Here is a 12,997-nt window from a genome sequence, read left to right on the forward strand (position 1 = left end):
CCTTCATGTGTCTTGAGTATTTGCTGTCTTAAGTAAAGCACTTGGAAGAGGGGGACTTGAACTTCTTTTTAATGTAAGCAGTCTTCAGAATGCCTACTAACCTCACTTCAAGTACAAAAGATGATAGACTGGGATTTAAATTTGGTCTGTTCATTTTTCTTTTTTGCTTATTTCATATGAAATAAATTGAACTTGCTTGTATTAACAGAATAAGGCAAGTGCTTTTAGAACAGTTTCTGAGGTCTAATAGAAATATGAACACGTTAATTTTGTTTGTAAGAAGCAAAGCGATACAAGAAAATTAAGTATTGTTTTGGAAAAGTTCCATTAAGTATATTTTTCTTCCTGTTTCAAGTCTTGTTCCTTCTACCTCGGGTTCTAGTTGGAAAGTTGCATCAGAAAATTTTAATCATGAAATCTTGTATCTATGGAAATGAAAACTTCTGTGATATGATGTCCCAATGAAAAATATAGGACTTGATGCTTGGAGGGAAGGAAGCAGGGAAATTTACCACACAAATTGCACATTTAGAGGAGGTACTGCAGGTACTTCAGTGTGAGCTGAGTTCATACTACTCCAAACTTTTTTTTTCTGAATTTTGATGCACCAGGCATTCAGGAAACGAAGTGGAAAATCATTTGGAGAGTTCAAGGTATTTCTGAAAGGATGGAATTGTAATTAGACAATGTTGCAATAACAGGAATCCTTGACTTCTATGTTTCTTCTCATAGAAACCAACAGAAAACAAAACAAAAAGTAACCTAAAAAAGATTTTAAATCCAGTTTACATATGAGCCTAGTTTTAAGACTCTGAGTATTCTTTAAAAGAGAATTTCAGTACATGTTATTACTATGGAAATGTTTTCACTCTTTATGTTCACTGATTTGACTAACCACTAAATACAGTAAGTATAATCTAGATCTGAACTGAGTCCTAATAAACTTTCTGCCCTCAGGACTGGGAAAGATCTGAAAAGGGTATAGCAGACTCCCTGGAGAAGCTAAGATCGTTCAAAAAAAAGCTTTCTCAGCCTTTGCCAGAACACCATGATGAGCTGAATGCAGAACAAATTCGTTGCAAGGTAAAGTACTTCTCTGTTGACTGTCTCTGGATATTTTTGCAGTAACATCTTTCATTGTTAACAGGCTTTACATTAATGGCTATGTAAAGCAGCCAAGCATCTTTGTGAAAAGCTAAGAAGCTATCCTTGTAACATTTGGACAGTATAAATCCTGCAGGGTATTAATTGAAAAGTTCAAAGGATGCATATAGAAAAGATCAAAGATATTAGAATAGAGTCTGAAAAGTATTGTAGAAGTACTAAATATTTATAAGCTTTTGTAATATAAATTCTTGATTCAAGCTTAAGCTCATGATCTAAACAGTTCTCTTAGTGATTCTTATTTGAGGTAGGATTGCTGTTGTGGATCTTATGTACCATTTATATGTTATATTCCTTGCAGTCAATAAATGTGATACAACTTGAAAGCATTTTCACTAGAGAGAACTCTCAAAATCTCTGGAACTTTAGAGATATTTGAGTGCTAATTTGGTTTGTGAATATTTGACACAAGACTGATGTATCATCTTCTATCAGGGTTAAAAATATTGGTACGCATGGAGCTGGTATTTTCCTTTTCTTTAAAACAAGATTGAAGCAGTCCTCTTGAAATAGTGGATCTGGTTAGATATGACTTTGATTCAGTGAGATAAAAATATTCATCTCTGTACTTTTTGTACCTCAAAACTACTACATCTCTGTACCTTTTTCCTTATGCTCATCTTTTAAGGAATTAGAGAATGCTGTTGATGGATGGACAGATGACCTTGCACACCTCTCTCTGCTGAAGGAGTCCTTGTCTACCTATATAAGTGCAGATGATATTTCAGTCCTCAGTGAGCGTATAGAGCTTCTGCACAGACAGTGGGAGGAGCTGTGCCATCAGGCAAGTATAGTACTGAGCTTTGATATGAGCATGCAAACTAAAAAGGTTTTGGAGAAACAATTGAATGCAAATAGAGTCTTTTAGAAAAGATGCATGTAGAAACTGGTAAAAATCATATTTGAGCACTTGCTGAATTAGGTATAACATCCATTGAAACGTTCCCTTTCGTTATTACTTAGATTTTCAGTTTTCTTGAACTTCACCATCGAGACTGTACATAAAACTTAAGAAGAAAAAAAACGAAAAAGATGTGCTTGTGATATGAGACTGCAGCACAGGGCAAACAGAAATAATACAGTTAACTATGCTTTTGTGGAGGAGCTGTGCTCAGAAATGTTGTCCACTCCCCACTCAGCATTTCTTTCATTTCTACCTCTTCAGATGTTAGTGTCAGCGTTTCTTTAAGTCCAAGGGTGACTTGCTTGGCTGTGAAATGAGCTTAAGAGAATTGTTTGATTTTTCAGCTACATAGTGCTAGCAGTGTATTTTTTGCATCCTTTTTCACTTACAGATTTGACTCCCTCATCCAGTTTTTCAGATTATTCTAATGTTATTTCTGTAGTTCAGTAGACGTTACTGTGCACATGTCTGGGGCTAGCATGGAAATAGTTACCTTACATAAATTTTCCATGAAGTCTTCAAAAACATCCCCAAAATAGGAAAAATGTTTCTCAGTTAACAGTGAGAAACTTGTTATTAGTTTCATTTGAGCGAGCCGACACAGATACATCTAACCTATGGTGTAGTCACTAAACATATTAAGAGATTAAAGGAGGGAGATGAGTAAAGAAGTTTTATCTTATTTTTGTACGTGTTGAGTGCTTCAGGATGTAACCTAGAGCAACAGCGTTCAACCGTTTCTTATTTCCGGAAATCTGCCATCAAGTTTAGAACCACAAAAAGGAAATGATGAGATCATGTATGCTACTGTTAAACCTAACATGGTAGTCAGTGAACACACTTTTTTACGAAAGAACAGATGCAGTTTTCATCTTTTCAGATGAAATGCTAACATAATGTCAGAAACAACTTAGAGTAGAATGAGGAAATAAATAATGGTTCAAATATCTGAAACTACAGAGATGACTTTGCTGTTCACCTTCTGCTACCACTTTGATTTCAATTTCCATCCTTATCTGTCAAGGACAGACTGTTACTCATAGTCTGAGATGATAATACCGCTATAGCAATTTCTTAAACATTGAAATGCTTTTCTTTGTTTTTTTTTTTATTAAATACAGCATTTTAATGATTTATGCTTATTATGAAAGCCCTTGGGAATCCCTGAATGTAACAACAAGATTCAGGAGAAATAGTCATCTATGGAATGACTGTATTGAGACTCAAGTAGAAAGTAACTTATGCAAAAAATATTTACAGGAAAAAAAGTGCATCTTTGCATTTATGCACAAATTGCACAGTTTAACCTCTGCTATATGTGTATTTCTTTTTTTTCTTTTTTTTTTTTTTTGCTTTGATCAAGCATTTAAAGCATTTATACCTTCCTTTTTATATAATCTATTAAAGTGAAAAGAAACTATTGGCATGCTTTAATAGCTCTTGTAAGTTAGCCAAAATTGTAAAAAAAAAAAAAAAAAAAAAAAAAAGGGTGTTGTTTTGTTCTTCCTGGGAAGCCTGAAAGACACTCTGAAAGAATATATAGACACAATACTGAGCCTAATATTTGAATGCCTCCCATTATGCAATAGAACTGAGAATCCTGAGAATAACACTTACCTCTAAACTCTCAAAGAATCATGCAAAGTTTTTGCAGTACAAATCCAGTTTTTTTTAATGGAAGTAAGCGCCTTCAGTTCATCTGCAGATCCAGAGGAGTTCACACTGAGGCACAATGTGCTTCAACTGTCTCTAAAATTCATTTACTTTTTTTTCTGAATATTTTAAGGTATCTTTACGTCGACAGCAAGTTAGTGAGAAACTGAATGAGTGGGCTGTCTTCAGCGAGAAGAACAAGGAGCTCTGTGAGTGGCTGACACAAATGGAAAGTAAAGTTTCTCAAAATGGTGACATCGTCATAGAAGAAATGATCGAGAAACTTAGAAAGGTATCGTGCAGAGCATGTATACTTACATATTTTCTTTTACTTTTTGCTGCTTTTGTGTTACAAAGAGAATACTGAATTAGCTGAAATCAAGGTTTTACCTGAAATGGATGCTTATAAGTTCCAGTGAGGCTGCGTATTTGTGTTCTCTCGCTGTGCAGCTTTTTCCTGTCTTTCTTCAGGTGGTACCATCCAAGATATCAGAAAATTAAGTGATTTGATTTTAAACCAATTGCTTTACTCCTGTAAGGAGTTTAACTATACTTTCATAGATGGGTTGTTTTTTTTTCCATTCTTCTGATAGAGTTGTTTGTAGTATACTCTGTCTACTCTACTCTACTCTCTTGTTTGTATGTAAACTCTAAAATTAGAGAGGCTGTCATTTATTACTAGAAGAACAAAAACACGTCAACATTCACTGGTATTTTTGTATAGTTCCTTTAGTAATGTAAAGCAAAATGTATTTGGTATTTATCTTCTGATTGCACTTTTCTATCCAGGATTATCAAGAGGAAATTGCTGTAGCCCAAGAGAGCAAAATCCAGCTCCAGCAAATGGGAGAGCGTCTTGCTAAAGCCAGCCATGAGAGTAAAGCATCAGAGATTGAGTACAAACTTGGCAAGATCAATGACAGATGGCAACATCTTCTGGATCTTATTGCAGCCAGGTAAAACAATTGTTTTGTTTCTAATTGCTACATGATACAGATGAATGTACTGGGCATCATGGAATTAAAATATTTTTTATCTGCCTTTCCATTATTAATCACAAATGGGTCTGTTCTCAACCATAAACACAGTTCTGTGAAATTTACTCTCCCGTTTGCCTTTGTATCGTTTCTTCGTGTTATTTCAGCAAGTAAAAAGAAGATAATTCCAAACACTGTCTGCTATGTCTGAGTTACACGGGATTGGTGGCAGCCAGATTTAGTGAGCCTTGTTTCAATTCCATCTCATGTTAGAGGAGATTAGATTAATTAAAACAAATTTTAAAATGGCAGAACAATCTGAATAGCGCATTTGTTGTTTTAATTTGGGTTTCCAGAAGAGGAGTTCCAAAAATAAGTCTGACTGATTGAGAAGATAGACATACACACAGCAAATTAAAGATTATCATCAAGGCTGTTTTTTTTTTAAAAAAAAAAAAAAAAAAACAGCCATTTTCATAACTTAGGGAAATACAGGGCTGCTTGATGATATGTTGATATGTGAAAAAAACTGGCTTATTTGTTTCAGTATTTTTTGCCCTGAGTCACAGTACAGCATCCTTCTTCTACAGACAGTAATTTTGGCATGGTTTTTTATGTGCATTTCATAAAATGTATATATACTCTCTACTATTTTGCACTTCTGCAATTATATATGTATGAATTAATAATACTTTAGCCTCGCATGCAGCAAAAAGGTTTGCCTTGTTGTGTTATCTTCTTTTTAAAATCCATTTTCATATGATTTTACTGTGTTCCTACTCTGAAACCTGTAAGCATGCAAACAGTAAATTCTGTGTAAGCTGAACCATTCTGGTTCCATGTCCTTTTATAGCAGTTTGTTTTAAAGTAATGAAAGCTGTATACTTCTTGCAGAACAGTCAAGTCAGGAAGTGGTGCATTGCTGCCAAGGAGACTGCTGGTTTCAGAGGATGTGATCATCACCAATTGTTGATCATAACAGATATTTGCTGTATTTTTATGTGTCTTTAGAAACACCTACTCAGACAATTTTTCAAATGTTGTGTTCAAATCATACCTACCTTTAGGAAGTTTCTAGTGAAAAGCAAAATGACATTCATTCAGAAATTGTAAATCTTTTTTTTTTTTTTTTTTTTTTTTTTAATCTATGTTGTCTGTTTAGTATTAAAGATTAGTGCTCAATATAGAGACAGATAAGGGCATCATTGTTAGGGTGACAGGAGAAAGGGTAGGTGAAAATTGTGTTATCTGCTTAAACTTTCTCATTCTGTTATCTTGAAGTAGGATGTCAAGCCCTAGCACTAGACTAATATATGTGAAATATTTATTTACTTTTGTTTCCAGAACTAACCCTTCAATTTAGCTTTTTTAATTAATGTGGGGTATAAAGTACAGATTGGGAAATGACTGACTGAAGAGCAGCCTACAGATGGACATCTGGAGGTGCTGGCTCGGTATGAACAGCAGCTTGCCCTAGCAACCAGGAAGGAAAGATATATTCTGGTGTGCATTAAGCACAGCATAGCCACCTCATCAAAACTGATGGTTCTCCAGCCTCACTTGGAATACTGTGAGCAATTCTAGGCTCTCCAATTTAAGAAGGCCCTTAAAAGTCTCTAAAGCTGGTTAAAAGGCTGGAAGTCGAATCCCTGGAGGAGCAGTTGAGGACACTGGGTTTATCACACGTTTAAGAAAGGAAATTAAGAGATCATTTCATTGCCCTGTAAATCTTTCTGTAGTGGGGAAATGGAAAAGGAGGTGTCCATCATTTCTCACTGGTATTTAGTGACAGGACACATGGCAGTGTCTCAGAGCTTCATCAGGGTTGTTTCAAAGTGGAAATTAGGAAAAAGTTAGTTACCAAGATAGTTAAGCATTGGACAAGGCTTTCCGAAGAGGTGGTTGGTGGCCTGTATCTTTTTGTGTTTAAGAAGCATGTTGGTAATGCATTTAACGATCTGTTTTAACCTTGATGTTACCTCTGAAGTAGATTAACAGTTGGACTCAAGACTGTTGTAGGTCTCTTTCAACCAGATCTAGGCTCCACTAGTCCATTCAATCTAGTGTGCCTATTATCATATGCAATTAAATATATAAACTTTGTGAGAAAGGATGCAAAGTATGAACGCTGCATTACTAAAGTTGGGAAGTAAATCTTGGTAAGGATTGATGCTGGGTAATAGAGATTTTGCTAGTTCAGTTGTAGTTCAGACTGATATCAATTAAAACCCAGGTAAGTAATTCCTACTGATCAAAACCATTTGCATCCTCCAAAGTACTTTTAGAAGACTGTCGAGTCTCTTGAGCATTTTGCTATGTATCAGAGTATGTTCCTATTTTGATACTTTTCAATTGGGGATATATCGTATAACATGAATTTTGGCTGCATTCAGTTAGAAAATGTGAATTATTTTTTCTGGTGTTAAGAATAAAACAGACCTCCTCTCATTCTGGATCCTTGACTGTTAATAAATGCACATTTTTTTCTTCAAAATCGCAGTCATACTTTGGAGCATTTTTCCTAGTGTTTTATTAGTACAGTATGGTAACATGAGTCTGAATCTTTTCTTGTTGATTTTATGCTTGATGATGGAACTTCTTCATTCCCTTGTAAAAGTCCTTCTTTCTCACGTTCTGTTCCCTTACCCACTTCTTATCTCTCTACTGTGAGGAGGTAACTGAAGAAAAGACAGCTACATAAAGGCAGTTGTGTCTTTTTATCCAAAGACTTATATTTCTATCTTTTTAAAAAATATTCATCCTTAAAGTGGAATTTGTTTGATAAGTGTTACAGATGTTAACTGCCAGCAAGTACTGTATTTGCTGGTCCTGTTCAGGCTTTGCAAGGAAGGCTTTGTTGTATATTTTTTCCCTCCCTTCCCCTTGCACTCATGATCCACATTCCTGGAGATCAAGTCTGGCACATGTTGATGAATGCAGGTTTTATTTAGAAACATGACCACTTGTCACCATTCAGGCTCATATTATCAAGCAACGTCTGCTAACATTTGTTTGGCATGCAATATTTTCTGTACAGTACTCAGAAGCAAAGAGAAGTTTGTTTCTTTTCTTGCCCCCATACAAAGCACAGTGTTTGCAAGCTTTTGAAGTGGAAGCTCTTCTTTTTAATGCTGGAAAATTTCATGGTGGTGGCAGAGGATTTGCGAGCTGTGAGGATGGCGGAGGACGGCAGTGTGGATTCAGATCTCCCAGACTGTAATTGTGATATCACAAGGCAGGCAGCTATTTTTGTTTGCTTTTAACTGATACAGTTCTTTCTGAAGTCTTGGTTTGCCAGAAAACTGGAATGTTGATAGGTAGAAATCATAGCCTTAGCTGTTTTCTGCTCAATTTGAAAAGTTAACAGTGAGAACAACCTTATTGTACAGCTAGTGCTTTTGGATCTCAGATTAGGATTTTATAACTAATGCAGACTTACAACTATTAACAACTCACTACAATTTCTTTGTTGCCTGAAAGAAACTTGACTGATTTTACTGATGTTTTTAAATGAGTGTATATAACAGAGGCAAACTGTATTTGCTTACTATCTGTGTCATTGTGGATACATGCAAAAGGCAGAGAAGAGGCTGTAAACACAGGATTTCAGACTTTACATACTTAATTTGATCTGTCTTTGTATATGGATGAAAACACTTTAACTGCTTTTAATACTGGAATTCAAGCTACATTTCCTTAGATTTTTGATTCAACTCCTCCTTTGCCTTCTTCCCATTGTCTTTTCTACAATTTTTTCTGGGTTTGATCAGAGTTCTATAAATTTATTCTCTGAAAGTGAAAACTGTGATCTGAAGAGCAATTATAATTGTTAATACTAGTATTGTGGTACACATTTGTGCTGTCCTTTGGATTTTACATCTTTTTAAAACATAAAAACATAATTTTTAAACTGATTTTTTAAACTGCTTTTAATGGTGACTTTTATCCCTGCTGTTTTATAGAAAAAAAGTGTTTCTTGAAATCTTGTCTCTGGAGTAGAAAAGTTTTTTCACTTGTGTTTTCCATTGGCTTTATACATGTTTAACTAACATGGTCTTAGTGGGGTTTTTTAAGTTTAATATCAGCAATCGATTGTCTGAGGAATGACTAATACAGTAGCTATGAGTTCTATATGATGCATTGTTACAGATTTACAAGGCTGTTCCTGTTGAGGTTTAAGTGGATTCTAAGGCTTTCTGGTTTTAGGACCAGTTGAATTAGAGGCTTTTGGGCTTACTTTCTGCTCCAAATTGTTCTCTCTCTCATTTTTAATGGAAAATAGACATTTTAATGTAATTACTTACTTAGGGAAACTGAGGTATTTTCATTTAGATATATGGAAATGTAAGTATTATAAGCCAGTTCAAACTTTCACATGAGTTTTCCTTGTTAGACCATAGAAATTAACAGTTCAATTCTGCAGTATTTTCCTTTGAGAGTCTTATTATGTAGCAATAATGATATAGATAGATATCTAAAACAAGTTTTAAAACAAAAATGGCATGTGTCCAACACTTAGCTTTCAGTGTGAAGTCATCATTATCAAGAATGGAAGTTATCTCAGATCTCTTGAAGTAGCATGCATGAGTGCTGTAACAAAGCATGAAATGATTATCTGAATAATTAAGTGTTTAAACATCATCTTGTAAATGAAATCTTCGAAGGTCAAAAATTACAGTTAAGTAGGCATCCCACATACTTAGATGGTTTCTAATTCAACCTTTGTCTCTAAGCAGAGCTTTTAGTTTTGTTTTCAGTCTCTCAGGCCCTTTGACATTAACATAGAAAGGTGGGGTTCTGATCTGTTACATTTTTATAAGGGAGACACATTTTTCTTGCATACACATTATGTAGTCATTTGTGCACAGGCACAGTGTTCAGTGAGATGAAGAGCTTAAGTATCTTACCTGCTACTGTTCAGAAAGAAAATTTAGGTATACTGGACATAAGTGTAGATTTTCAGGGTAGCTGGAGACGCTCTAGAGTTCATACCAAAAAAAAAAAAAAAAAAAAAAAAAAGGAAGATCAGCATGTTCCAAGAAGCACTCACTATTTGCTTCTATTTGTACCATGGGCAAGGAATCTGTTGTGTTAGATTTTGTACAAATAAAGAACACTATGAACAGTAAAGGTAGTGAGGTGAGGGAAGGAGTTGTCCTTACCTTGAGGCATATATTTAATATGTCATTTCATTTTCTTTTTGTCTCTTGAGGTCATATGACTGAAAATAACACTATTGGGGTGCTGTTGATTTTTTTCCCTCCCCCTTTTTTTTTTTTCCTGTGTCTGACAGAGAAGTAGTCCTATTCTGTCTGAATGGAACAAAGAGGGCATTTTCTGATTGGCAAAGCCAATCAAATGTGGCCAGGCATTGTTTAAATAAAAGCCAGTACAGAAGTTAGAATTCTATAACACTGCAAGTGGGATGTATCTGTTTCACAGCTTGAATATGGAAATATTGGAGTACTTTTTCTTGTATACATGTATGATGCAACTCGTTGTTCCCTTCCCCCATCCTGCACTCACGCAATAGAACTCATGCATACAGCCTTGAAGGTATAAGCAGAAAATGGGCTGTACTTTATTATGTTTAGACTGAAAAACTGCAAGTTCAGATGGGTGATAACCAACCTTCTTTCCTGTTCTAAGAGCCCCTCTCAGGGACCAACTGCACCTTCTGCATTAAATATAGAAACACCTGATAAATTAGTGTTTTAGAAAAAATGTAAATTGCTCAGTTTGATTTATGGATAGTAAGCATTTTCTTTGTATGGTGGATCCAGAAGTCTGATTCAGTCCAATTTAGTTGGTCTATTCCCAGCTAAAGTAATCTCTTAAAGCTTTCTGATACTGAAATACTTAAGAAGTTATATAAACATAAAAGGGAATGTTACTCAAAATTGTTTGTGGTACATGACGGAAAACTTGAAAGCAGAAGTTGCCATCTAAATTGTTTCTTTGTAATCCTCCTGAAACACACAGTTTAGAGCTCTCCTTCAGGCTGTACCTTCAATGTGCCCATGCTCCCATTTCTTTCTCTTTACAGGGTAAAGAAGTTGAAAGAAACACTAGTTGCAGTGCAGCAGCTGGATAAGAACATGAGTAGCCTGAGATCTTGGCTTGCTCACATTGAATCAGAGCTGTCCAAACCAATTGTCTATGAAACTTGTGACTCTGAGGAGATACAAAGGAAGCTAAATGAACAGCAGGTAAAATGCAAAATATTTATCAAGTGAACAGTGGTAAGGGGAGAATCGAAATAGTGTGTCTCTGGTCTGCTTTTACTCAGATCAGTGCCAAGAGGGCATGAGGTAAAAAAAAAAAAAAAAAAAAAAAGTGTTCAAATATCAAGGCAAGTGGTGCTTACTGTGTCACTTATAGAGCCTTCTGCTGGCTTTGACATCGAATCTTCCTGGAGCTGTTTGACATTCCCAAGAAAGGTAAGGCGCCAAGAAATATATCTTGAACAAGCTATTGCAATTTGTTTTTCCTTTGTCATTTTGGATTGTTTGAATTGTCTGTTCCAAAAAGTAAAACTGACACCTATTAGACCTTGCAAATTTTGCACATGCTTGGAAAGGACTCTTTCAGCAACCTTTCTAACTGGGTTTTATTTTGCAGTTTGTTTTGAGAATCACATTGCACGCAAAGATGCATGAACTATACAAGTGAATTTAAAATCAGTTGTTTTACAGCACATAAAGCCTTTATGCAGTCCTGGAACAAAACAGTCAACATTAAAACAGGCCAAAAAAATACGTCAACTAGTTTTTCGGTGTTACAATTGATGTTACTACTAAGAGTGTTTTCTATAATTTCTATTTACTATTCAAATTCACTGCTACTTTATATGCCTGCTTCACAGATTATGGCTCTGTGCAGTAGAAGAAAATATGTGGGTGCTTCATATTCGGCTGCCCAGTGTAGTTTTATTTAGAAGCACTTTACTGGGAAAGACTTTTCTATTGTGTTCCTGTTGGTACTTATTTAGCAGAAATACCTTTTTGGTGCCTCACTGAAGATGAGTTATATGCTCTTCTGAGTTCTGTCATGAGAGAAGAAAGAAATGTGTGGGAAGTGGAGTGCCAGAATGCTTTGGAGACAGTTAAGTTATGAAGTACATAAAGTGGAATTTTGATCTTTAAACTGAGTGTATGGTTGAGGCCCAGGAACCTTCTCAGATTTTTTTATGGCTCCCCAACTGATTTGCTACATGGCTGTGGAGAACTGCTTATTAATATTCTATCTGCAATTTGCACAGGGTTAATAATTTATAACATGCAAGTATCACTAATGAATTGTGTTTCTGAGATGGTAAAGTGCTGGGCAGGGTTAAACACTGCTGTCAATTAACTAGATGCTCAGATTTTTTTCTAGCATCACTGTGCAAACATTCCACAGTTCTGTTATATCTGCTCCTTATGAGACTTACTCTGGGTATGGTGATTGGTGTACCTCTGCTTTCTACTGTTTCCTTAATATGGTACCTGTGGAGTGACAGCATGCAGCACTTTTCTGTGGAAGTCTGAGTGGTTTCACTGGAACTGTAAAGGGGAGAAATAGAGGTTAATTTTATACAGGGAAGACACCGTATTTGGAATCTTGATTATTTGATTTGATAATGCTGCAGACTGGTCATCATTGAAAAACAAAAGAAAAACAAAAGCAAACAAACAAAAGAAACATTCCAGTATGGCAAACAGTATTTTTGTTCTTAGGAGGCTATATCTCTATTTATTTTATCTTAGGAAGCCATTACATTGGCAATCTCAAATATTTTATCCCTCTTTTTTCTTCCCTGTTAATGTTCTTTTTCATGCTTAATCTTCCACTGAGGCCATTATCTTTCCTGCTCATACTGCTACCAATTGCTCATGTACAACACTGCATTAAAAATATTATGCTGTGAAAGAGAAGGGACAAATTCCATCTCTGTAACTTCATTGTCTACTTCTCAGCATCTTCTTCAGCCAAGAATGAGCTTTGGAGGTTGCTGGTCTCTGTAGTGAAATTAAGAGGCAATTCAAACTGGATATCCTGGGGAAGGTAGTGTAATCTCACTGCAGCATTTTCCAAGGATTGAAAGCTGTATTTCAAAAGTTACTTGTTTACTATCTCAGCCTGCTACCACTTGAAATTGAAAAAATTGTGTTTGCTTTTGTGATGATTAAAAAACCCAACCTGTATTTGGGTGACAGTGATGTGTAGAAGTAATGCTCCTTCTGTAAACTAACCAAAAGGCTAATTGTTTTCTAATAAGCACAGAAAATTTTAAAAGCTGAGAAAGAAGCTGAATCTG

General features: G+C 35.5%; 1 protein-coding gene across 2 annotated transcripts in view; it reads left to right on the plus strand.

Moving 5' to 3' along the window:
- Positions 1 to 12,997, plus strand: part of SYNE1 (spectrin repeat containing nuclear envelope protein 1) — a 275,315-nt gene that overhangs the window by 232,516 nt on the left and 29,802 nt on the right. Inside the window, exons 124-128 of one of the 2 annotated variants that reach the window (XM_042893607.1) lie at positions 958 to 1,083; positions 1,793 to 1,948; positions 3,855 to 4,013; positions 4,511 to 4,677; positions 10,745 to 10,907. In XM_042893607.1, coding sequence (XP_042749541.1) covers positions 958 to 1,083; positions 1,793 to 1,948; positions 3,855 to 4,013; positions 4,511 to 4,677; positions 10,745 to 10,907 — 771 coding nt within the window. Of the gene's footprint in view, positions 1 to 957; positions 1,084 to 1,792; positions 1,949 to 3,854; positions 4,014 to 4,510; positions 4,678 to 7,722; positions 7,934 to 10,744; positions 10,908 to 12,997 lie in introns of those variants that run through there. The other variant, XM_042893598.1, reaches the window with a different exon arrangement.

This window comes from Lagopus leucura, unplaced genomic scaffold (genome assembly GCF_019238085.1).
Source record: "Lagopus leucura isolate 7727_CA_CO unplaced genomic scaffold, USGS_WTPT01 Super-Scaffold_73, whole genome shotgun sequence".
In the NCBI taxonomy this organism is placed as follows: domain Eukaryota; kingdom Metazoa; phylum Chordata; class Aves; order Galliformes; family Phasianidae; genus Lagopus; species Lagopus leucura.